At 49.3% G+C, this 25,979-nt stretch overlaps 2 protein-coding genes across 4 annotated transcripts in view; one reads left to right on the top strand and one right to left on the bottom strand.

Moving 5' to 3' along the window:
- The window catches only part of WNT5B (Wnt family member 5B), a 64,783-nt gene that overhangs the window by 14,204 nt on the left and 24,600 nt on the right, over positions 1 to 25,979 (top strand). The window lies entirely within an intron of this gene.
- FBXL14 (F-box and leucine rich repeat protein 14) lies at positions 14,826 to 18,930 on the bottom strand. Its single transcript, XM_079304792.1, has one exon. The coding sequence runs from the start codon at positions 18,501 to 18,503 to the stop codon at positions 17,163 to 17,165; it is 1,341 nt and encodes a 446-aa protein (XP_079160918.1). The 5' UTR covers positions 18,504 to 18,930; the 3' UTR covers positions 14,826 to 17,162.

Raw genomic sequence — 25,979 nt, 5'->3', positions numbered from 1 at the left:
TGCTGTGGGTCTCCTCCTGGCCAGGCATGTCTCATGTGGGTTTTGGAGAGCATCTGTGGCCTTGCCTTAAATCTGGGGAAGGTGAAATTTGCTGAATTGGCCACTGTCCCTGCACAGAGGGCAGGCTGTGTGAAATCCAGTGATAGTGTGTGCTCATGAGGAACAGCACCAGGTTTTTGTCCCTCTGTAGTGCTGCTGGTGCCCAAGGTGGAGTTTCTGGGTTACTCTGGGAATGTTGAAGGGATGTGGTGTGTGTTTCAGTGTGTTACTATCCCCAGTCCCTAGATCTGCCTGCAAAGGGCTTCTGATTTTGGGATGCTGGGTTCCTGAACTGCAGGTTCCCAGTCCTCTCTGCAGGGCACTGTGAGGCAGCAGCTGTGGTGGGCAGGAAAAACTCTCTGCTCTCCCTCTGGCTGCCACATGGACCTCTCATTTTGGTGATTTAAGAGAACATTGGATGGGTTCAGGGCTGCAGTTTTGGGGAGCAGCCCAGCCTTACAGGGGCAATTCATTATTCAGCCATCCCAGCCAAAGCAACCATGGTATTCCCTGACCTTGACCCTGACTCAAGGGCATGGGGCAAGAATAGGAAAGCAGCTTTGGGACTAGAAAAAGCAGGGATGGAAATGGAAATTAATGGGGATGTGGCAACCTAGATAGGATAAGACATAAGAGAAGGGAGGTTTGATCATCATACCCCAGTATTGATGCTGTTGTTGGGCACAAAATCTCAAATAAGTGAGGGGCAGTGGTGTGTGTGGTGACACAGAAAATTAACTCCACTCCCATGAGTTTTTCTGTCACTGGTTCTGTATTTTCTCACCCTGCAGAAAACACAGTAGGAGATAACTTTGTTTTATTCCTCAGTCATTAATGGCTCATTCCTGTGTCATTGTTCCAGGGGAAAGAAAAAAAAAAAAAAAAAAAAAAAGTAGGGAGTCATATAATGGGAAATTATCTTTCTCATGGGATATAAAACTTTGTGTGCAAATGGTGAAGGTCTCCTGGCACCGATGCTAATCCTGCCCAGGTCTGACTGTACAGTACTTAATGTAAAACATGTGATAATTTCTTCTGTAGTCTGGGTAGAAATCTCTCATTTCCTCAACAAGCGTGCTGTGTTCCTGTGTCCTGCTAAGCTGCTGTTGTGTGCCACCCCAGCAGCCCTGCCTGAGCAGCCTGCCTGCTCTGCTGGGTGGTTTGGAGCCCTTTGATGGCAAGGCACTGTTTAATTATCAGCGGTGTAATGTTCCCAGAGCTCGCTACATGAAAGCAAACGACCGGCAGCCTGTAATTAATCTGAGCTAATGTGCCACTGTTTACACTCCATCTCGGAAACCAGACAGATGTAAGAAGACACCCAGCCTTCATCTGGGATCCTCCCAGGTTATTTCTGAGCTGTCTTTGGAGAGCTGCACAGTCCCTCAGGAATGAGTACCTTTAACTTTTCTGGGGAATGAGTGGGAGGCTTTGTTTCCTAGCAGGGGTAATGCCTTTTGGCTTGCCTTGGCACAGCTGAGCTGGCTGGGATGGCATGGGATGGGAGTGTCTAACTCCTGCAGGGATGAGGGATTCTGCAGGGTGAGAGGCTGAAACCAGCCCTGCTGCCTCCATCTCTGTCCCTTGCCAGCCTTAGGGATGTGTGGGATCTCCTTGGTGGAAGGACAAGTGATTGTCTGGGACTCTTTGAATGAATGCATGGTATTTTATTTTTCTGATCACCCTGCTACAAATATTTAACAGAGCAAGGTGATGAAAATGCCTGGAGGTGTGGAAAGACTGGAAAAAAAGATTGTGCATCCTTCATTAGAGTGAAGAGTAATAAAAAGCAACCTGACAGAAGTATATAAACTTAAAAGTACAGGGAAGTAAACCAGGCATTCCTGTGTATACTTTAATGTAATACAGGGTTTCCAATGAAATTGAAATAAAACATCTGACACACGTGAAACTTACTTATTTGTTACAGCACATAAATAATTGAGACTGAGAGTGTGGTAGAATGCAGAAAGGGTTAGATATGTGGGTGATAAAAATCTTACAGTTTAATTTTATTCTAGCTCATTTAGAAGGTATGGGGTTTCCTTCTCCTGGACAGTCTTCCAGGTGCTCTTCCTGGCCCTATAAACCTCCAGTGCCTTCCTCTGGGACATCTGGCACTGGACATGAGCTCAGAGGAGTCACTGCTGAGCCACACCATCTCTGCTGTGAATGATTCCTGGGATCAGAGGTGGCCACAACTTTCTAATCACCTGAAGGCTGAAATGTAGGATGTGAGGCTGCTGTTGTTTTCCTCATGGACTGTAGGTTCAAGGTGACAATTGTCCACCTTGTCTGGCCTGTCTCAGTTACCTCTTTGCCAGCTCCAGCATTGTGGTGGATAGGTGACCTCTGCAGGATGAAAAGTTTCATCATCAGAGCCTGGGCAGCTCCATCCTCTTGGGGAACAGTGCATTTCAGGTGTTCCCATCATCTTTTTTCAGCAGTGTGTTTCCTTCAGGCTCAGTGAGTTGTAAGCAGCTCAGTCGTGTGGCTTTTGCTGGGTTTGACTTTTCTTGGTGGTTTTCAGTGGATTTATCCACTCACACTTCAGTGTATTCCAGGGCATCCCAGGGATGCCCAGGACAGGCTCCCTGCTCCCACACCCCATATGGATCACCCTCCATACCTGTGTTCTTGCTGGGTGATCACAGGTAGCCTGCCAGCATCGCTGCCCTGCAGGGGATTAAGAGTTGTAATATCCAGCAGAGGGTGCTCAAAAGCAGATATCCCAAATAACCAGGTTCTGCTGCCCCTCTGCATTCCAGTTCTTGGGGCAGAATGGGCTGGGAGGAGCAGACCTGGAGGGGGCACAGGTGTGCTGAACACCTGGCACCATGCAAGAGCACTGTGAGGTGGGGGAGTCTTATTTTGGGCTAGTTTTTGTCTGATCCCATGGATGTGGAGAATGCACAGAGTATCCTCCCCAGGCATGGTCTGGGGTGTAGTTTCATCCAGAGAGAATCCCATTTGCAAGCTCTAAGGCTGCTCAAAGTTGCAAATCACTTGCAGGGGTGGTGAGGCTGGTGGGGGGATTTGTTTCAGAAGTCTGACCTGCAGTGTTCCCATGGCTGGTCTGTGCTGGCAGTGGCAGGGCTGCTGTGAGTCCCTGTCACCTCTGTTGAGCCCTTTGCCATGCAGGTGAGTGCAGATCCTTTGGCTGCTCTCTGTTCCAGCCTGTGAGTTTGGAGCTGAGCTTATTCCTAAACTGAGCTGAAACTCTCCCAAGTGCATCTTGGTCAAAGCTTCCAAGTTGGATCACTTTTTTTATTTGCCCAAGCTGTAACTTGCTCCTGGTGCTGTGATGGGTCACAAACCTTTTGGTGAACCTTCAGGAAGCTTGTGCCAAATCTCAGATCCAGGTGTGTTTTTCAGACTGTGTGTTGTAAATGTCATATGGCTCCAAAATTGAGTCACCAGAGCAATTGTGGGATGTGATGAGAACCCTGGGATTAGGGAAGGAGAGGATGAATGTTTTTTCAGGTAATTACAGGCAGCTGATTTGCCTGTGGAGAAAAAACTCCAGCTGATGCTCAGCACCTTTTGAGAATTTTGTGTAGAGTAGGCATCACTGAACTCCCTCACATCAAAGGGGGAAATACCTGCTGGTCCTTAATCTAAGACTCTCTTGGATTAAAGAAAGATCATAGGTCTTGATTATGTCATATCCAAAGCCTTCATTTCTTTCTTCACAAATCTTCCTTATTTTCCTTAATGCCTTTTCTACTGAAAAAATTCCCAGTATGTTTTATCAGTGTATCTAATTAATAGCACATCATTTACCTTTATGATGCTCAATTCACCTTTGTGATGCTCTCTTACATGGGTTTTCCACCAGTGTCTTTCAGTGCATTTTACACAAGAGATTCTTCTTGTTTTTGCACATAGAGAAAGCAAGGGAGAGGAAAAGGTAGGAGAGACATGCTTAGGTCAACCAAAGGTGGGGTCAGCAATAAAATTCCAGATTCTCAGATTTGGGCAGTGCTGGAGTACTCTGAGGACTAGCAGGGTGGTGGGAGTTTTTTCTTTTTCTTGGTGGTTTTTTTGGTTTTTTGTTTGCTTGTTTGCTTTGTGAGCTGTTTTATGATTTTATCTTCAAGTCTAGATTTTCCCCTTTTCCCCCCTTCCAAAAGAAAAAAAAAAAAAAAAAAGGAGCCTAATTTGGTAATAATAGTATGGTTTCAAAAGTACTTGTTTAGCCAGTGCTGACTATATGCTTACACAGCTACCCCTGGCCTGGGAAAGATTGAAACCACAATGGCTAAGTATAGAGGCCTCTAAAATATCTTCATATATGCAGTGCCTGAGTACACAGACAGAACTGGTCTCTCTTTGTCTACAGGAGCAATATTTTCCATAGGATTTGTATTGACAGAGGTTTTACCCCTGCATATTTATTAGAATAAAGATCCTCCAGAAATGCATCCATGTGCTGAATCCCATTTCATGGCCACCTTCAGCCATGGAAATAAGGAATATAATCTGTTCCTGAAGAAGACCAAGCACTTTTTTATTCTGTGCTGCAACAGACTCTTGACTCAGGATGGTTTTTTGATTATTTTTCTTTGTTGTATTGGGTGGGTTTTTTTTCTTTTGCTTTTAAAGGAAGTGGGGAACTGTTGCCAGGATTTCAGCCTTAGCTTTTGAGAGCAGCTCATGCATAAAGGAGAGATGCTCCCATCCTTGAAGTGTGAAGGGTCTGTGGACTGAGTGAGCAGATAGGTGCATTCAACTCTGTAGAGAGAGAAGAATCTGTGTCTCTCTTGGAGCCTGACCCCTGGTTTCTCTTTGTGCCTCCTTTTGAGTCTTTGAGTTAAACTGCCTGCAGTTTTGGGTGGTTGTGGGCAGAGCAGTTTTTCTGTTCCTGCTCTGTGAGTGTGATAGCTCAAGCATGTGCTGCCAGTTCCCAGCTGTGGGCTGGGTTTGCACTGACACCACATATTCGTGGTAAATGTCAGATTTCCCTGAGCTGGGGCTGGCACTCCTCGCCCTGCACGTCGCTGTAGGCAGCCTGTGACACTGTTCTGGTGAAGCCAGGAGCTGCTAGGAGTGGCACAATGAGTGCATGCCCAAATTATGTGCTCCAGGGAGCAGCAGCTGGTGGGTGAGACACGCAGGTGTTGTGTAGGTGGTCCTCAGGCTCTGTGGATTCTGCTGTGTTGATTGTCTGTCCTGGCTCTGGATCCTCTGCTGGCACACCAGCAACCCTGGAAACCCCCCAGCTTTCACAATTGCAATAACTTGTCCTTCCTTTCTGGAAACAGCAGCTTTTTAAAATGTTTGTAGCAATATGCAGCTGAACATATAGACAGCCCTTTCAACACCCAGCCTGACACAGCTCAGCTCCAGAGCAGTGACTGCAGATGTGTTTGGAAACCCTGCTGTCTGCAGGGCCCCTCTGCAGGCCAGAAAGGAACATGTGACAAGTTGCATCTTTATTGTAATCTAAACCTTAACAACATTGTAATATTATTCAATAATAATATTCTGTATTATAATAATGAAAGGTATTAAATCTTTGTAACATCCCGGTGAGGTAAATCTCTTCATGTTGTTGAGATTCTGTTTTCAAATCTCACCAATGTTTGTGAGGATAGTAATACTTTCCAGACATGTTAGTATACATCTAGAAATCCACATGTACAGTGCAGCATGATATCTGGGCTCTTCACAGAGGTGGAGTTGAAGCACCTGAGGTGCATCTGCAGGGAGCTGAGTGCCAGGATTCAGGGAAAGGGATGTTCATCCCAGGAGAGGCTGTCTGAAACAGAAAACTTGTCAGCTTTTTTTCTGTTGAGAGCATTAAAAACACATCTTAACCTGGGGAAAAAAAAATTTGAGGTGGGCAGAGAGAAAAATTATTAGGAGTAAACTGGAAGTGGTTGAGTAAGGGGCCTGCAGGCTATATACCTGCAGATAAAAGATAAACCCTTTTCAGAAATTATGCAAGTACATATGATCCTACCTCTGTGCAGAATTTGGGTCTCTGGAAGTGCATGGTGTTTCAGTGATGCTGTAAGCAGGGCTTTTCAGGGTTATCTGTGGACAGCAGACTCCAGCAGCAAGGCTCACCAGTGGCACTCAGGAGAGCAGGCTGGGGGAGGATCTGCTCCTTGGAGGTAGTAAAGGATCTTCTGTGGTACTGTGCACATTGCTCCATTATTTGGGAGAGGAGTTGGGGCTGGAGCTGACTCTTCACCTGAGCTTGCCCTTCTCGTGCCACTAGTGAATCACACAGGTCACACCCTATGCTGCTGCCTACTGGTGACTGCATTCCTTATTTTGGGACACTGGAGTTCACAAGCTGGCCTGGAGAGCAGACTCAGAGAGTGTCTCAAAGCACATCAGCCTTAATGAGCAACTTTGAGAAGGATTGGCCATTTGTCTTTTTATCTGACTGTCTTAAAATCCTGCAAAAACAGTGTCCATGTGGATGGAGAGAATGAAGTAGAGAGGGGCAAAAAAAACTGATCCAAGGAAACACCAAAACAAAGCCAAATGACATTTAGGCAGCATTCAAAATTGCAAAATCAAAATCCCCAGCTTAGGCACCACCCAACTCCTTCAGGCATCATAATTCCACAGATGCCTCATTGACTTTTTCTCTGTGCTTGTCTGGGGTTTTTTAATTATTTGTGGTTTAACACCCCTTGGATACTGAGTTTTTTTACTTAAAATTCCTTCCCCAAAGTGCCTGAGTCTGACCAGCATCCAGAAGTCAAGCATCCTGGCCCCTCAGCATGCCCAGGTGTTTTTAAAGCACAACCAGCACGTGTAGATAAAGATAAAAAAAAAAAAACAAAAAAACCTCAGTGGCAGCTGCCACTTTGTTTTGAACATCTTTCAAAAGATGAGCTGCTTCTCCCTTTTAGCCACCAGCTGCCAACATGCTGAGAGGTCTTTGGACGTTCTTCCTTCACATGTTTCATTCCTTGCTCCAAGTCTGGAATAACCATCCCCACTCTGGTGTGGCTTGCATGGGAACAGTGAGGAGAAGCCCTTTTTCCTGTGGTTAGCTCCTTCCTTCTCCAGAAGGGATGGGTTGGGAGGCAGGGATTAGTTAAAGCAGGGCTTCCTTAGGCTGCTGTTGAGGAGCAGGGAACACCTCTGCTCCTTCTGGCTGTGGCTGGGGAGGTGGCACTTTGATGGAAGAGGAGCAGCCCCTGGTTTTGGGCCAGGTGTGAGCCCTGGGGGCTCAGAGCAGAGCACAGAGCCCTTGGGCAGGGGAGCCAGCAGTGCCCCTCCTCTGGCTGCCCACACTGACATCAGTGGCTCCATGCCCAGGCCAGGAGGTGTTTTGGATGCTCAGTGGTGTCTGGCTGTTCTCAGAGGCCACAGAAGCACCGAGGACCCCAGTGCCAGGACCCACCCTTGGAGCAGAGCCCTCCAGAGCTGGGTGTTACAGTGTGCACATCTCCAGTGCCAAGTCTTTTTTGGAGCTTGCTGTGAGTAACTTGTGTCAGACCTCCTACATAATGGCTTTGCAGAGCCAAAGCCCAGCCTGTCCAATGGACCTCATCCCTTCTGGCTCCTTGGTTTCTCACTTCTCTGAGGCTCACGGGGCTGGAACAGTTTGCTTTTTCTCAGGCTTTTCTTTAAAAAAAAAAAAAAAGTAAAAAAATCTGAGAGTGTTGCTTCTGTGGAAAAGCACTTCTGTTCATTGCATGCTGCTGGAGTGGGACTCATCTAACCTGGAGTCTGGGATCTGTCCTGTGAGACAGAGAGGAGGCAGGCTGCCCAGGCAAGCCCTTGGTTTTGCTGAATCCAGCTGCGGTGGTTTGGGTTTCTGGCTGAGTCCATCTGAAAGCGGCACAGAGCAGAGCACAAAGAGAGGGAGGGTCGTAAGTACCGCCATTCTCTCCTGATAATCCCTTAAAAAATAATTGCAGGCCTAAACCTCTGGCCTCCAGCAAATTTTCCACTCGATTAGAGGCTTTTGTGAAGCTGGGGAAAGGGACACGCAGACTTGCACATTGTGCCGCTGCCCGAAACTTCCAGCTGGGATTTTTTCCATCAAAAGGGGATTTTAGTAAAACCATTATAAGGGGCTTAGTCACAGAAAAGCAGTTGAGCTGAGACAGGGGTAGATTAGCTTTAACATGCTTGTTTTTGGCACTGGGGACAGGGTGGGAGCTCACATGCAGCCTCCCCTGTCCCGCTGCCTCCCTGGCAGGTGTGGTGGGAGAGATTTCCCCATGTTCCCCCTGCTGTGCTGCATTTGAGCCCAGTGGAGGTGAGGGGAAGGGATTGGCAGCCCAGGCACCACTGGGCTGTGTGGTCTGGGTGTGCAGGGCAAAAGTCACCCTGGCTCTGTTGGCCTTCGGTGTGGTCTGGGCAGGTGACTGGGGAAGGGAGCCCACGAGGGTGACATCTGCAGCCTTGGGGACCGTGTGGTGCCTTTGATCCTCACGGGTGGTCCCTGCTGCAGGGACAATCCTGGTGGAGATGTGCAGGGAGCAGCTGCAGGGCTGCAGGCAGAGCTGTACCTGTTGTGCTGGAAGTGTCCCTGCATTTGTTGGGTCAGAAGGAGATGGAAGGGGTGGACACCAGGCACTGTTTGGCCACACTGGGATCTGGGACATTGCCTTAGTCAAGTTGTTTCCGCCTCTCTTCCCCCATTACTGCTGATTTTGTCTTTTTGATGTCTGTGTGTGTGTAATGAGTCTGCAGAAGCTAATTATGAAAATTCTGTAAATTATAAGGTGTAGTTGCTTCCAAAAAAGACACCATCACTGTACCTGTAGCAGCAGTGTGAGAACTGGATAAAAAAAAAGACTGTTCAAATTTATGTGCCAGAAAGGACACACACATACAGATACTTTAATCACTGCAGAGGCGTCCAGTGGAGTAACTGTACCAAAAACACAGCAGAACCCTGCACAACAAAACTGAAATAAATAATCTAAGCCTTATTTTAAGTTTGGTCCTGCGCCGTTACCATTCTCGTGCTTAAAAAAAAAAAAAAAAAAAATTTTTTTTGCTGTCAAGGTACAGATGTCAAGAGATTGTTTTAGGGCAGAAGTGCTGAGTGTAGGAGGGGTGGTTTCCAGGAGGCAGCTCTTCAGGCTGGGGTGTGATGTTCCCACATGATGGGGAGTGCTGATGCACATCCCAACATAAGATGAACCTGTTGGGGTGAGTGCAGAGGGCCATGGAAGAGATCAGAGGGCTGGAGCATTTCTGTGAACACAGCCTGAGAGAGTTGGGGTTGTTCAGACAGGAGAAGGGCAAGCTCTGGGGAGCTTGGAGCATTTTCCAGTACCTAGATGGGCTGCAAGGGAGCTGGAAAGGGAGTTCTGACTAGGATGTGTAGTGATGGGACGAGGGAGGATGGCTTTAAACTGAAAGAGGTTGAGTTTAGATTACTTACTAGGAAGAAAGTCTTAATTGTGAGGGTTGTGAGGCCCTGGAGCAGATACCCTGGAGAAGCTGTGGATCCTCTATCCCTGGAAGTGTTCAAGGCCAGGCTGGATAGGGCTTTAGGCACCCACTTCATAGCAGAAATGTTCCAGCCCATGGCAGGGGGACTGGATCTAGATGGTCTTTGAGACCACTTCAACCCAAACCTGTGTTTCTATCATTGACTCCCAGTTCAGCTGCGCCAGGTGTGGCTTTCCAGTTTGATTTATGGTGCAAACCCTTGGACCCTTCACCAAATGCTGATGGTGATGATGATGATGATGGTGATGATGATGAGCAGCCTGAGGTTCCCCATCCTTTGCACCTCCCACCTTGGCTGCACTGTGCCAGTTCGTGTCCAGGGCTGGACACGTGAACCCTTTAATCCATCCCATTCCTCGTCCCTTCCACTTGATGCCAGGGGTGCAGAGCCGTCCATTAATTAATTGCCGTTGGTTAATTGCCGTCCATTAATTAATTGCCGTTGGTTAATTGCCGTTCGTTACGCGCGGTGCCGGGCGCGGCACTCGGCGGGCAATGCTGCCGCCTGGCGGGCAGAACGCGCACTGCACCCGCGGGGAGCCGGGATTGGGACGGGGAAAAGGGATTGGGAAGGGAAAGGGACTGGGATCAGGGTCAGGAAAGGGATGGGGAAAGAGATCGGGGTCCGGAAAGGGATGGGGATCGAGATAGGGAAAGGGATCTGGAAAGGGATGGGCATAGGGAATGGAGATCGAGATGGGGATGGGGAAAGGGATGGAGATTGGGATGGGGATCGGGAACAGGAATGAGAACAAAGACAGGGATGAGAATTGGGATCAGGAACAGGATTGGGATGGGGATCAGGAACAGGAATGAGAATGGGATGGGGATTGGGATCGGGATGGGGATCAGAATCTGGAATGGGAACGAGATGGGGATGAGAATCAGGATTGGGAACAGGAATGGGATGGGGATGGGGATGTGCCACCCAGCCCATGTGACTGCAGAGACCGCACCAGCAGCTCAGGCAGCAGCGTGGTCTCCATCTGTTTTCCTGGTTTTTCTGGGTGTTAGATGGACGAGCAGCCCGAGGGATCTCGTTATCCCTCACCTCTGGCCGATTTGCATAGGGTGCCTTGGCCAAGTGGGTGGAGATCTGCTGGAGCCAAGTCGGGCATTGCATCCCTGGCAGCTCCAGGAGCTCTGGGGAGCAGAGGGAGCCAGCTCACCTGTGGTCTGACTGCCTCACAGGACTTCTACCCAGTGTGGCAGGAGGAGTTCATGGCATTGAAGGATGCACCTGAAGCTGGGGAGCCAGGTGTGCCACCACAGCTGTCACCAAGGGACATAATGGCAGGGATTTATTGGCATTTCAGCTCACTGAACAAGGAGGGAGGCTGCAGAGCTGGGATCTGTGTGCCCCTGTGGTGCTGTGTGCCAACTGCCAAACCCCTAAAGGGCTTGTAAAGCTGGGGTACCTGGGGGGAGAAAGAGGAAAAGGATGGGGAGGAACAGGACCAAGCTCAGATAAAATTTGTTTGGGATTTTTTTTATTTTTTTTCCCCAAAGCTGGGAGGGGAAATTGCTTCCTCATGAAATCACTACATGGTGCCCAGAGAAACAAGACTCAGAGGAAGGAAAATAACTAGGAGGAGGTTCCCATTTCTAGATCTGAGTTAATTTCTGTAGCAGAATATGAGTTTGGTTTATGTCTCAGTAACCCTCTCATGTGGAAATACTTGCTCAGGGTGTGTGTCCAGGCACTGGTACTAAACTTTTGACACCTTTTCTAAGAAACACCCCAGATTTTAGGAAAATCCCATTTCCATTCATCTTGCAGGAACAGATGAGATTCGGATCTTTCAAAATCTCCATCATGCAATTTCAGTTTGGGCTGTCATTGAGCTAGTGCATATGGTAAATTTAATTAAAGAAGGGGGAGAAGCACTAGCATCCCTGCCAAATGTGGCTGGAGGCTTAAGTTCTGGCACAGGAGCCTGATGAACCCTCTCCAGCTCTTTCTTCCGTGCAGCTTGGGGCTGGGGAATTGAGCAGGACAGCCTGGCTGGCTGGCCAGGGTGGGGAGTGTCAGTGCAGCCCAGCCAGCAGCTCTGGCTCGGGGCCTCCCTGATGTCCTGAGGGGTCCAGCCCACACCACCCAGTCGAGTTTATGCATTTGTCTTTCTCCTCCACAGCAGGCACTGTTAAAGAGCTGCTGGCTGAAGGAGTGGCATTTAAGGTAGAGGAGGGAGAGAGAAAACAAAAAAGGGTTCACTTTGCTTGGAGCATCCCCCACACATACACAGCGAGGCTGCCAGATCCAGGGATGTCTCCCCTTGTGCTGTTAGTGGTAGCCTGTGCTAATTTCTAGCTTTGGTTCCAAAATCTGCGAGTGTCTTGGCCACCCAGGTCTCGTTTTAACCCTTGCCTGACCCCCAAGGGGCAGGTTCAGCAGTAAGCTGTGTGTTGCCTGGCACAGGGATCACCTCTGGCCACAGCACAGGCCCCAGGTGGTTTGGCTGACAGCTGCCCCGTGACCCCGTTATTTATGACCGTGGAACAAAGGACCCCAGAGCCACCATGACAAACTGATTCAGCCCAACCCGCAGCGTGCAGCAGGAAGGTATAAAATGTATAAATCTGTCATGCATGGACCTCCCATGTGCTAGTGCAAGGGCAGTAGGACCCAGGTGGAGCCTGCTTCTCCTCCCATCTCCCAGGGAGAGGAGCCAGCCGTGGGTCTGGCGAGGGGAGCAGCTGCTGCAGCAGCCCAGGGACCCCACGCACACGCAGGACTTGTTGTGAGCTGGCATCCCCAGCTGCTCCCCTCGGTCCCTGGCTGCCTCCTCTCCTGCTCAGTGGCTCCATCCCCCCTCCACATCGCTCCTGCTCTGCTCTGCTCCCTGCCACTGCCTCTTGAGCGTGGCTCCTCTGCTCCTCAGAGCTGCTGGTCCATCAAGCAGGTCCCTGGGCCACCCTCTGTGCCCTGCCCTGTGCAGGTGTGGGCAAGGAGCCCAGCAGTATCATTTCCTGCTGGGCACAGCTGTGAAAGCTGGCACCAAAGCCACTGCTGGGGCACTGTGGGCTCACTGACACAGACAGGACACTGCCAGCTCGCTTCTAAGTCGTGGAGTGGTTTTTATGGTTTTCTACCCCATTTGCCAACTGAGTCATGCTCAAAAATTCAAGAGTGGTTGGTTATGCTGAGAAGTTATGTGGTAATTGGTTGTTGGCGTGCATCTGTGCCCAAGGAGGTGCTGTCACAATGGAGCATGAGAGGAAGGGATGAGGAGCACTTGCTCCATCTATGGGAACAGTCCAGGGTGCCTGTGAACTGGGCTTCAGGGTGGCTTTGGTTTTGGCAACTTCCTTCGGCTTGTGTCCTCCTTAAAAGAGGATGTTGAGCCATGTGGGCAAAGCTTTTGGTTTGGCTTTTTTTTTTTTCATGAGTTGAGAGAAGAAGTTCAAGGGATTTTTTAGGAACAAAAAAAAAAAAATTCCATCCTAATTCTGATTATGGAGTTTATGAGCAGACATATTATACTGAAACAGGAAATGTCCCACTGTTATCCATGTGAACATGGGGCTTAGTAAGGAGATGCCATTTTCACCCAAACCCAGCAGAAACAAACCTGCTTTGAGAGGTTTATCATTCCCAATCCTTGGCTGGGGCTGCTGCTTGACCCCAGGAGCAATTACGTTTTCAGCTGTTATGGGAACCTGATCTGGAATTCCTGTTGTTTATAACACTCATACATACATGCTCTTTTTCCATCAAGAAGTTACTGTAAACTCTTTTCTTAATGCAGGAAATACAGACCCCAACACCTCCCTCCAAGTAGAGGAAGATGGATATAGTGTCAGGCTCAATTAGATCCAATTGTGGTGGCTTTCCCTAAAGCGAACAATGCAGCTTTTGTGAATGGACTCCCAACAGAAAGCTTGGAAATCTTGGAAAGGAGGGAATAGAACCACACACGCCCCAAAGTCCAGAGATAGCCCAGATGGATGCAGAGGGGATGGTGTTGCTTTTTAAGAGGGTTGGAGTCAGGCACTGCTTTCCCCTTTGAAATGCAGCAGTGCACAAAAGGGGTGAGGTGGTAGAGCTGGCAGCAGGAGCGTGCCCGGTCCAGCCTCAGCCAAAATAGCCGCGAGGCAGGGGTGGAGCAGGGCAGGCAGGTGCGGGCACCCCGGGCAGCTCCTGCGGGAGAGCATCCCACCTGGAGCAGCAGCCAGCCGCGGCTGCCGCAGCGGGAACAAAGTGGCCTGCTCAGCACTGGAAGTGCTTAAAATGCAAATGTACAGGAACTTCAGACCATCCCCCTCCCTCCTCCTCGGCGCGGAGGAAAGCAGCTTAAATACAGCCAGGCCTGGAGAGGAATGTTAAAAAGAGGGGAAGAATCGCCCTCCTCCTTTCCATAGGGACCCGGGCCCGGCCAGATTGAGTATGCATGACTGAGCAAGCAAGCAAGGACAGCTCCTCTTTTAACTTTGCAGAACAATGGCTCTGCCTTCTTCCACCATTTCGCATTCCCCCTCCTTCGAGGCAGGAAGGGGGCAGCGGGTTTGCGAGCCCCGCCGCCGGGCTGGGGGAGAAGCGCTTTGTGGCTGCCCTATAAACACCGCTAAGCTCCGTCCCGGCAACAATGAAACACCCCGCGTCGGGGAGGCTGAAAAGGGACCGCATCGGGTGAAAAGTCATAACGTTGAGGAGAAAGATTATGGTGGAGGACAAAGGACACGTTAGATTATTCAAACTTTTTTTTTTTTTTTTTTTTTTTTTTTTTTTTTTAACACGGTCCCACTTACTTTCTCTTTAATCTTTGGCTGGGCAGTGGAAATCAACCAAGACGTTTCAGATTTTCCAGGTCTGCAAGGGCAAGGATTTTTGGTGGTTGTCACTGCTGGGAAATGTTTTTTATTTTGATGGATCTTTCATCCGGGGAGGGCCACAGTTTAAATCACTAAAAAATCCTCTGCCATGGAGTTTGTCTGGAGCTTAAAAAAAATTAAACACAGGCATTTCCCCCCCCCCCCCCCCCCCCCGCCAAACGCTGTCCTTTGTCACCAAGTAGTAGATTCAGCTGCTAGCAAGTTTCAGCACTTTAGGTTTGTCTAACCTCAGCCTCTGAGCTGGGTTTGTCCCCAGGGATGCTGCCAGCATCCTCACAGCCACGGCTGGTCCTGCCAAACCCATTCCCTACAAACTCCTCGTGGTGATGTTTCCCAACATCCTGCACAGGAGGCATCAGGCTCCCTTCCTTCCTTCTCCTCCTCCAGCCCCAAATCCCACCATGGGCCACAAGGCTGTTCTTACCAAACCCAACAGATAGACATCTTCAATAAGCACAGACAACACAGATACGGCTTTTTTTTTTTTTTTTTTTTCAAAAACATACTTCATATTTCCTCTTTTATTATATAAATATGTTTAACCTTTTATTGTAAGAATATAAAATGTTTTAAGAGGATCTTTGTTATTTTTTTATACAAATTCACAAACAGTACAATTAATCCATAGGGGTCTCTGGGTTTGCGTTAACTCCGTGGTCTGGCCTGTTACTGTGGAGGATTTGAGATTTTGAACAGATAAGCAAAAAAAAAGCCAAGATATTTAAAAACAAAACAAAACAAAAAAAACCCAAAAACCCAAACTTACTCTTCCTCTTTAAAATAATAATTAAAAAATAATCTAAAGACCCAGCTCCATTTTATTGACAGAACAGAGATAAGACAGATGAACTTCAGTCTCCTCCCCTTCACATGGCAGCCCTGGGGCCCCTAGGCCAGCTCTGCTCCTCTCCACCTACAAACAGGAAGCCTGGCATAGTGACCTTTTGTAGGTGGCTTAGGAGGGGAGGGGAAAGCATTTGCATATATCCATATATATATATATATGTTTTTTTTAAATGAACTTGCATTTTACACACTTTTGTTAACAGTAGCCCAATCCTCAGCGTGGATTCTCACGTTACATATTTGTGCTAGAAGAGTAAAAATGCAGAAGCACAGTTTGGGTCCCCAGTTTCCCAGTGAGGAGGAAGGGAGAGGCACAACCAGAATGTGAAGGTGGGACACAGTAGGGCAAGCCTAAAAAAAAGAATTAAAAACTTAAAAAAAAAAAAAATTAAAAAGGGGTGGTGGTGGAGGAGGAGAGGCAAAAATAAGAACAAACCCAAGGGGCATTATTCCAGTCTAGGCACAAAAATGTTTCAGTCTCAAAATCTCTTTCCTGTAAGAATTCCAGGGCTTTTGAGGAGGGAAAAAAAAAAAAAAAAAGTAACAAATTAAAAACGAGGTAGCCAGACATCATATATAGATTTATATATATAGAATATATTCAGCAGAAAAAAAATGTACTTAAAAATCCACAAGAACAGCAACTTCATATGTCTTTAAAAATAAAACCATGTAAGAAAATGAATACTGTAAAGGGGAGAATGAGTGAGGAAAACTGGGATCAATTACAGGATGTAAGCAAGGGATGGGAGAGTAAGAGGCTGTTTTTGTAGCAGTAATTTTTTTTATGCATTTAAAAATAAAAACAGGTCACAGTATCTCAAATGAAGCAGAAATGAAGCTGGAGATTTTTCCTCATGTCCCCCAGGTAGAGAGGAGCTAGAACTCCCTTCTACCTGCTCACCCCCCCGACCCAGAGAGGAATGGATATGTGGCTGGATATGTCTATCCCTGTTGCCAAGGAGGAGGAGGGGAGAAAAAGAGAATGATGAAAGGGAAGACAAGTCTCAGCAACTCTCAGCGTCCCCCAGTGCACAGGAAGGCTTAAGAGAGTGGGGTCTGTGTCCAGTCCCCACAGAGACAGGAGAAGGAGGAAATGGTGTATTCATCTCCAATGGAGAGATGGGGAGAGAGAATGGAGTGCCTGGACTTTTCCATTACCCATAGTGCAGGATGACAGGGAAACATACTGACAAAAGGGGAGGCTGTAGCTATGGCTAGTCTCAGTGCAGTGGAGAACTGGAATAGTGGGAGGTTGTATCCACCCACAGCAGAGAATAACATGAAACTGAAGACTGAAGAAAGATTTAAAAGGGGGGGGGGAAATCAATGTACCTACGGAGCAGTATTTGTGTCACAAATGTGTTGACAGGGGAGGGGCAAGCACAGAGGTGGAATGGTTGTTTTATCACAAGCTGTGTCTGTGCCCAGTGCAGGATGACTGGGTACACCAGTGTAGCTAGGAAGCCTTTTCTGCTGTTACTATTTTTTGTTCCCATCTCCATTCCCACTCTCCTTTATATAAACCAAAAATAATCTATTCTGAACACATGGCAGAACAAGGGTCTGTCTTTATCCATCCTTAGTGCTTGAGGGGATGGAATGTGGGAGTGGGGATAAAGAGGGGTGTCTCTAGCCCCAGTGCATAAGAGTGTGGGCTTCTACCTCTTCTGCAGGGAAGGATGCTGTGGGAAGGGAGAGCTCTGTCTCCCTAGCACAGAGCTTGAGGCATGACCTGGAAAATGGATAGGTGCTTTCTCTCTGTCCTCCTGCTCCCCCCTTCCTCCTCCTCCTCCTCCACAGCAAGGATAGGCAGGCAGCACAGAAGGGTCGAGGACATACCCCTCATTTCTCTGTGCTCCTCCCTGCAGTGCCAGAGTGCGTGGGTAGCATGTCTCTGTGCATGCCCCTCTCTCTTTCTCTCCTCCTCTGCAGCAGTCAGTCAGTCAGTCAGTGAGTCCCTCCAGAGGAGACGGAGGTCTCGGGGCACCCTCCTCCTCCTCTCACCTGACCTTCTCGCTCTCAGTCATTTCCCAAAGTCCCAGGTTGAGCACCTTGAGGCAGGGCAGCTGGGTGATGCGCTCCAGGCCCCGCTTGGTGATGCGGGTGCAGCCGTAGAGGTCGATGCCCGTCAGCTGGCTGAGGTGTTCGGCGATGAGCTCCAGGCCCTTGTCGGTGATGCGGACGCACTGGCCGATGTTGAGGGTGCGCAGCCCGTGCATCTGCCGCACCATGCGGTTGATGCCCTCGTCACTGATGTGGCAGGAGCAGAGGGACAGCGAGCGCAGCCCGTCGAGGCCCTGTGCGATGTAGGCTAGGCTCTGGTCCCCCACCTTGTCGCAGAAGGAGACGTCGAGGCCGGACAGCCGCAGGCTGCCCATGGCCAGGTGCATGATGCCCGTGTCGCTGATGTTGTCGCAGGAGCGCAGGTTGAGGCTGCGCAGGCTGCTCATGTGAGACAGGTGCAGCAGCCCCGCGTCCGAGATGCCCCCGCAGAAGCTGAGGTTGAGCTGGCGGAGGCGGCCCAGCCCGCGGGCCAGGTGCTTGAGCGAGAGGTCGCTGAGCTTCTGGCAGTCCTGCAGCGTGAGCTGCTCCAGGCCCAGGCAGCCCTCGGCCGCGCTGCGGGTCATGCCCGCCAGGTGCCCGATGCCCACGTCGGAGAGGTGCCGGCAGGAGCGCAGGTTGAGGCTCTTGAGGCGCTGCAGGCCCCAGGCGATGAGCAGGAGGCCGGTGTTGGTGATGTTGCTGCAGCCTCCGAGCTCCAGCACCTCCAGGCCCTTGAGGTACTGGGCGATGCGGCCCAGGCTGCTGTCCGTGATCTGCTTGCAGAGGCTCAGGTTGAGCGAGCGCAGGGAGCTGATCTCCGCCACGAAGGCGTGGCTCAGCCCGTTGTCGGTGAGGTTGTAGCAGCCGCTGAGGTTGAGGCTCTCGATGTCCGCCATGCCCTGGACCACGTAGCTCAGGCTGCGCCGCAGCGACAGGATCTGCACCCGCCGGATGCCCCGCGCCGCCAGGCTGGGGAAGAGCGAGGGGTTGGCGCGGCGCAGGTGCAGCTTGGCCTCCACGCCCCGCCACACCGAGCGGTGGTAGGCGGCGTCCCGCCAGGCCGTGCACACCTGCGCCGCGCGGCCCTTGTCGCGCACCTCCAGGTACCCGAAGATCATGGCGAGCAGCTCGGGGAACAGGCACGAGATGTGCGTTTCCATCGCACGCCCGCCCGCGCCCGGCCGCCCCCGCCGGCGCCGCGCTGCTGCCCCTCGCCGCCGGGCCCGGCCCGCTTCCGCCCGGGGCCCGCCCGCCTTCCGCTCCGCGCCGCGCTCCTCCTGCCGCCGCCGCCCCCACATCGCCGGCGCGGGCGGCGCGGGAGACGCGACTGCGCGACCGCCGGCCCGGCCCCGCCGCCTCTACCGCCGCGCCGGGCGGGCCGCGCCGCTGCCGCCGCCGCGCTGCTGCCGCGGCCGCGCCGCCCCCGCCGCATCCCGGCGGGCGCGCCCCGGCGGCGGCCCCGCGCCCCGTGCCCAGCGCCGGCCGCCGAGCCCCGCCGCCGCCGCCGCCGCCTCCCTTTGTCTCCGCGCTGCCGCCGCTCACAGCCCGCGGCCCCGCCCGCCCGCATCCCGCCCCGGTGAGGCAGCGAGGGCAGGGGGTGGCGCGGCCCGGCCCGGCCCGGCCCGCCCGCCGCCGGTACCGACTCCGCCGCTCCGGGCCCGCCCGCTCCGCTCCGCACCGCGCGCTGCTGGGCCCGGCGCCGCTCCGGCCCGCGGGAGGGTGGGGGGGGGGAGGCGCGGCCAGGCGCGGGGGAGGAGGCAGCCGGGAGGAGGCGGCGCCGGGCCCGGCCTGTTTCCCCCGCCCGCCCTCACCCGCGCCGCTTGCGCAATGGTACGGTCCGGAACACGGCGAGCCGTCGCCCTGGAAACAGCGCGGGCCGCGGGGCGCCCCCGCCGCTGCCCGCCCGGGCTGCGCTGCCCCGCGCCGGCCGCCGGGGGCGCCACCGGGCCCGCCCCGAGGGGACAGCGGCGGTCACCGAGCCCGGCCCGAGGGACAGCGGCGGTCACCTGGAGCACCCCTGGCTCCAACACATGGCATCCAGACAGTTCTCGAGTGTCCAGAGATGCCACAGCCTCTCAGGGCGGTCTGGTGCAGTGCATGGCACCCACCAGTAAACAAGTTATTCCTTGTTTTCAGGGGGAATTTTCTATGCATTAGTTTAGACCCGTCGCCTCTTGTCCTATTGGTGTCACCGAGAAGAGCCCGGCTCCATCCTCTTGACTCATCCTTCAAATACTTAAGAGATATTGATGAGGTCCTTTGTCAGTCATCTCTTCTTGAGGCTGAACAAGCCAAATTTTCTCAGCCTTTTCTCATCGCAGTGATGCTGCAGTCCCCTCATCTCCTTTGTCACTCTTCACTGGACCCTCTCCAGGAGCTCCAGGTCTCTCTTGTGCTGGGGAGCCCAAAACTGGGCGCAGTACACCAGGGCAGGATCACCTCCCTCTGGGCAGCTGTCAAGGTTGTTGTACATCTCTACACGGACCATTTTTAGGGCCTTTGTAATGGGGAGTGGAAAATCTTCTGAAAATGGTTTTCGGGTAATGGCCTGCTTGAGCTAGCTCTGAAAATTGTTGAAGTACTCACATAAACCAAGCAATTTCCAGTGACTTCCAGCAATTTCAAGAAAGAATGTTTGAAAACCATGTCTCCTATGTGCCTCTACCCTTGTGTAATTGTACCCATGTACCTCTGTACACTGGGCAGTATTGCAGCAGTGTTAAAATGGCTTAAGTTCTTCCAGAGATCGGGTAAGGCTTTTTAGCACAGTTTCAGAAGAGCAGGACTGCACTTTCTTAGTAAAGAAAACATAAAGTTTGCATTTTTTTCACATGACAGGGTGTGTTTTTAATACTGTCTGGCTTGCTAAAATACTGCACAAATCATCCAAGTTACTGATGTGTTTGCTGTACTGATGCCTTCACTAATTGAAGGAATAGGTTCTATTTTAATTATCATTTAAGTTTATCTGCTACAGAAGCAGTATTCTGGTGGATTCTTTAGAGGTTAAACGTCAGGGTTTTTGGTTTTTTTCTTTCCTTTTTGCTTTAAGTTGGAGGCAAGGCGAGTTGAAGGACTCTGAGGCCCTGATCCTGCACCGAGTTCCCCATGCATATAAACATCACTATCGACATGAGGCTGTGGTTTGGCAGCACACAAAAGCCAGCAGTGCAGCTCCCATTATTGGCTCCAAAATGGGGTGGCCACATGATGTGAAGCGCTGACCTGGTATTCATTCACCCTGCCTGCTCAAGTTAATTCAAGAAGTTTTTGACAGGTTAACTTTTTACTAGCAGGCTTTATGCTGGCTCAGGTGTCACTGTGCTCAGCTCCAGCCAGATCAGGTATCGTCTGCACCCCTGTGCCTGGCACGTGGCCAGGGCAGGATTGGCGCTGGCCCCGCATCCTGCCTCAATCAGCAGCAGCCTGATCACATGCCTTGGCCTGATCCCGATGAAATTTGTGCTCCTGGGTGATCCAGCAATGCCTAGACCTGGTTTTAGTGATTATGGAGCTGTATTACCTTTGTAGCATTATTTTTGCAGTTTGTGCTGTTGGGAGATTGGTTAACCACCGGGTAAACAAGCAAAAAATTAGGGGTGATATATAATTTTTCTCTGCAGATCAGCTTTGCTCAGATCAGTTTCAGAAACTGAAATGGAGGATTTCCCTGGAGTGAGGAGCAGGTGAAAGGTGTGGCATCTCACAGACCTGTCGTGGCAGGGATTCCTTCTCTGGAGGCAGTGGGATTGCTCACAAGAAGGCTGAGTCCAGTAGACACCAGGCAATGTGTGAAGGAAATGTGACACTCAAGTGTTGGTGTATCTCAGTGATTGTTGCATTACTCATAACTGGCAAAGCTACAGGCAAGTTCTACGAGCTGTTCTCAAAGAGTGCTAATGAAGGCTTCCACTGTATTGTCCCAAACTCAACTACTGACTCTTACCATGGAAATAATGTGGTATTTCCTCTCCCTAAGCCTTTCAAACCACATTTGAAGGGGAGTAGGAAAAGGTGTGCTCTTCAAGGCAGAAAAGCTTACCTGGAATACTTTTTCCTTTGTGTCTTGGCATATTGTGTCTGTAATGCCTCTAACCAGCAGAGGTTAGATGATGCATTTTCTGGAGACTGAATTCTCTTTCTCATGTGTTACATACTTAGACCATCTGTCCTTTCTTGTGAACAGTTAAGGTTTACATGTTGAGTGGAACAGCCTGGAATTTGGATTCATAATCCTAATCTACTGTAGTGTTGGTCTGGGGAGAAGAAGGCACAGAAATTGCTATTCCAGCAGATTTTTATTTCTCTAAGTGACAGATGTTTGGAAATAGAGGTTTACAAAAAACAAAGTGCATGAAAAGGGACAATTTGTCACATTGTTATTCAGTTGACTTTATGTTTCCAGGAGTAAAGGACTATGTGCCATGTTCTTCATGATGTCATGTGGTATAAATAGGAGGTGGTAATCACTGTGTGAAAAACTGCATTTTATGAAAAATCCCTGCCTGTCTCTTATGCACTCTGATGGCTGCTCCATCCCCCTGGAACCATCTCTAGCATTCCAGCCCCTCAAGCTGCTCCTGACAGCCACACTCTCTTCTAGAAAGCACTTGCCAGATAAATGCTTCATTTTTTTCCTCCAGTTACACCGGTGTTCAGTGGAGACTGTACAGTTTTGCTTGGCAGGGGTTCAGGAGGATCCACATAACTCACTCGTGGCTTCTATGATTGGAAGCAGCTTGTGCTGATAAAGCTGCACTGTTGTCTGTCCTGCATCTTTTATTGCATGGTTGGGTATAACACCCACCAGGTCCTCTCTCTAGCTCCCATCTCAACCTGGCCTTGTTGTTACTTTTGCCTGTCAGGTTTGCAGGACAACTTTTGGCACAATTTAGTCATTTTAAGAGAACAGAGAGTCCTTCCTTATCCTTTCTTTTCTTCTGCTACCCTACTCCAAGTGCCATTTTCATGGCTTCAGCTGTGGAGTGAAAATCTTGTGAATTTATCCACAGGAATCTTTTTAACCTTTGGCTTCTTTTTTACCTGTGGCCAGTGGCCATTGAGACTGCAGGACAGAAGTGACACAAAAACACTTGGACAATAAAGCCCATGCCCAGCTAGCCTTTCTCTCTCTTTTGATCTGTTTATACTTAGATGCAGCCACACACCATGGAGCTACAGTTGTCCTTCAAAATTGGCTTCCAGACCTTCTTCATCAGAATTGAAGTGTGACCACAAAAAAAAAAAATCAACTAAGTTTGATACAACCCATGGTATTAAACTGGGTTTAAAGTTGGTTTTGTGGGGCTTCTTCAAATTCAGTTAGGGGAATGTTTTTTTCTTTATGAATGAAACCAAAAGGGTAATTTTGGAACTGTTGCAATAGGACAATAATTAAACTAAAGGAGAGTGAGTTTAGACTGGATACAAATTTTTTACACTGAGGATGGTGAAACACTGACACAAGATGCCCAGAGAGGTGGTGGCTGCTGCAATCCTGGAAACATTAAAGGTCAGGTTGGACTAGGTGGCCCTTCCAAGGTCCCTTCCAAGGTCCCTTCAATGATTCTGTGATTTTGCACTGCATGTGTGCATATCTGTGTGCATGCATACACACATGCACAAATCAGCACAGGGTGTTCAGTGAATGGATTCCCTTTGGAATTCATGCTGGTTGTGATCTTTCATTTTTTTTATCAGAGAATATAAAGAAAATGTAACTGATCAGAGGGTTATTTGGAAATTGGAATGCTGGGATCCTTTTGCCTATTGAGCTTTGTTGTGAAGACTAAGTCACTGTGAAGATTTTCTTTTAAAAAAAAAGAAGTGGGTTTTTGTGTTTTGCAGGCTTTATACCTCTAATAGGTGCTACATGAGGCTGTATTTTAGGATTACGTGTTTTGTTCCACACAAAGTAATTCTCATCTGCCATGGGTTTCCTGGAATCAGGTGGTTGATTCAAAATACAGTGTACTCTGGATATATGGTTAGATGCTGGGGCAAAATTCAGAGCTAGTGGCTCAGTGCAGACTCCAGCTATAGATTTGAGCCTTTGGGATTTGGGTAATTTTTTCAGGTCTTGTTTTAACTTGTCAGTCAGTAGCTGACAAGAGCATAACTCTGCTGATATGAGGGGGAATGGTCAGAGAGTGTGAAGTGTGGGAGGTCTGGATTATATTCCCAGTTTTGCTGTTAAATTGGCCAGCAATTGTTGCTGCTGTAACAGATTGAACCAAGCATGAATGAAAGGATTGCCTGAAGAATCAAAGCAATTTGTGATTGTCCAGACAACTCCCTCAAATGCTGTGTGCCTCTCATGTCTGTCTGTCTGTCTGTCTGCTCCTGTGGGACAGGACTGTCTGGTGCTCAGAGCAGTCAACCTGGCCCCTGCCTGCAGGTGATTCCCTGGTTTGGCCGTGCATGTCACACCCTTCAGGGCTTTTGTGGAGCTTGGTACTCAGTGGCTAAAATCATCAAAGGGAAAGTGCTTTGGGAGGGCAGGATGTAAAACCTCAAACCCAAGCGTTTGCATTCATTGTATTGGGTGCTATTTTAAGTGTTGGGCTTTGTCATTTCTTAGTTGGCAGTACCAAAGAAGATCAAGATGGCAGAAAATATCTGATGCAATCATTATTATTAAAAGCAGTGGCACAAAAACAAAGAGACCTTTCAGGTGGTAATTGCTTTCATAAGCCATTCCTGGGATTGAACTCTGAGACCTCTACAGCTGGAGCTAAAAGGGACAGCTCTGCAGTCACAGCAGAAACATGTGTCTGACATGCTGTGGTACCTGCTGCAGCAGCAGGTCTGTGAAATCCTCCTTTGTAGCACAGGTTTAGCCCAAAACCCAGCAGAGGTAGGTGGATGCTCTGTGTGTGTAGCTGCACTGACAGTCAGCACGTTCACCCTGGCATGGGGAGATGCTCCAGCCCTTGGCTGAGCTCGGGCAGAAGGTGCAGCCTTCTCTCTGCCAAAGGCTTCCATGCAGTCAGGGCAGGTGTAGCATTACTGGCCAGTGGGTAAGGGGTGTTTGGCTGTCAGGGAAGCTTCTCCCTGTGCTCCCTGTCAGAAGCTGCAAGGAAGAAAAAACATCACTCCCTGGGCTTTCCAGTCAGGCCTTGCAAGGGGCACTCAGAGTGAGGTCCAGGGACAAGTAATTGATATGTTCTTGCCAAAGTGAGAATGGAAGGTAAACTCACAAGAGGGTAAGCTCAGTTTGGGGAGGTTACTAATGTAGCTGTGTGGCTCTTCAAACACAAGATTTTTGTACCCATGCATTACTGCAGCATTGCTTTTAACTATAGACTCCTCCCTCTTGGACTGTGGCCACCAGCACATTTTCAGGTAGTAAATGGCATTCTGAAATTGGCAATTCACTTGAATTGGACCAAGTTATGTCACCTGCCATATGAGCACCGGCTCTGAAGTAAGTTCTTGGAGAAAAACTGAAAAACAGGGCAATACTGTTTTGGAAACATGCTGTGAAAATGAGATTCATAGTTCGAGCTTGGCACAAAGGTGAGAATTAGAACACGGAGTTTTATAAGGAAGGCAGGCTGAAGGCACAAAATACAATGTTACACTTAATGGAGGGTTTGGATTGCTTGTGGCCAAAGGAAGTTACTGTGACATTTTATTCCTAGATGTAAAAGCACAGAAACTGTGCTAAATTCCCCTTATTTCCTGAAAGTTGTCTGGTTCAACTACAATGGATGCACAGAAAAATGGTTGCAAAGGGACATCCCTTTCAGAAATTTCTTTTGTTCTTGCTTCTGTTCTTGGGTTCATGTGGAAACTTTAAAACCCCATTAAGGCAGCTAAATTAACCAACATGTGTTATCTATCTGTGCATGACAAAAATCTTGGAAATCCTCTCTGGAAATGCAGGGGTAAAACTAAGGGCAGACACAAACAGGGCAGGAAGAAAGTAAAGAGTCCACCATGCTGGAGGTAGAAATATAAATGGGTGTTTTACACTTGTTCTTTCAACTTGTGTCTATACTTTTCATTAAAAATACCCATAATAAACCTCTGCCTACAGTATAATGTAAATTACTTTGTGTCACCAGATCTCCTCGTGTACAATGAGAGTACAACTTTCTCTACTTCTGATGGTTCTGAATTTTTAAAAAATGTGTGCACGCAGAAAAGTGTAAGTTAGAAATATGGCTTTGCTTCTGTTTCGTTTTTTTTTTTCCCCAGCATACATGCTGACTAAATTGTGTGGGAAAAAGTCTTTGTTTCCACTATTTCATCCTTGAGATCTAGTATTTTCCTAGTCTTGTCAGTGTTGCTGTTCCATGCTTTTTTGCCAGCAGTCCTGATGTGTATCCTTTAGGTTCCTTTTGGAACAGTGAGAACATTATTCCTTGATGCCCTGAAGCAGAAAGCATATACAAAAATCTTCATATACATTGAAATTTGTGAAAATATTTATGGCAGTAGCTGCCACAGGAAGTGGGAAGCAACAGGTAACTCAGTGACAGTCCTTTGTATATCCATAGCACCTCTCCTTTGGCAAAAGATGTCTAATCATTAAATACCTGGAGCTTTTTGAAGCAGGTTTTAGCCCTGCTTCATCTGTGATGGAGCTGAGTCCCAGGCTGTGTGTTCTTCATGGATGGGGAATGAGTACCTGCAGCTTAACTTTGTTTGAAATCTGGGATGTTTGGGCTCACGCTGTCTCACTCTAGGTGCCCAGAAGTGTAGGCATGAAATCAGCTTTTGGAAACTGAGAGCTGAATGACTTCCCAGCTGGGTCACATGCTGGGCTT

The sequence above is a fragment of the Erithacus rubecula genome (genome assembly GCF_903797595.1).
Source record: "Erithacus rubecula genome assembly, chromosome: 4".
NCBI classification, from domain to species: Eukaryota; Metazoa; Chordata; class Aves; order Passeriformes; family Muscicapidae; genus Erithacus; species Erithacus rubecula.
The sequence above is the reverse complement of the archived record's forward strand: the minus strand, read 5'-3'. Positions and strand labels throughout refer to the sequence as shown.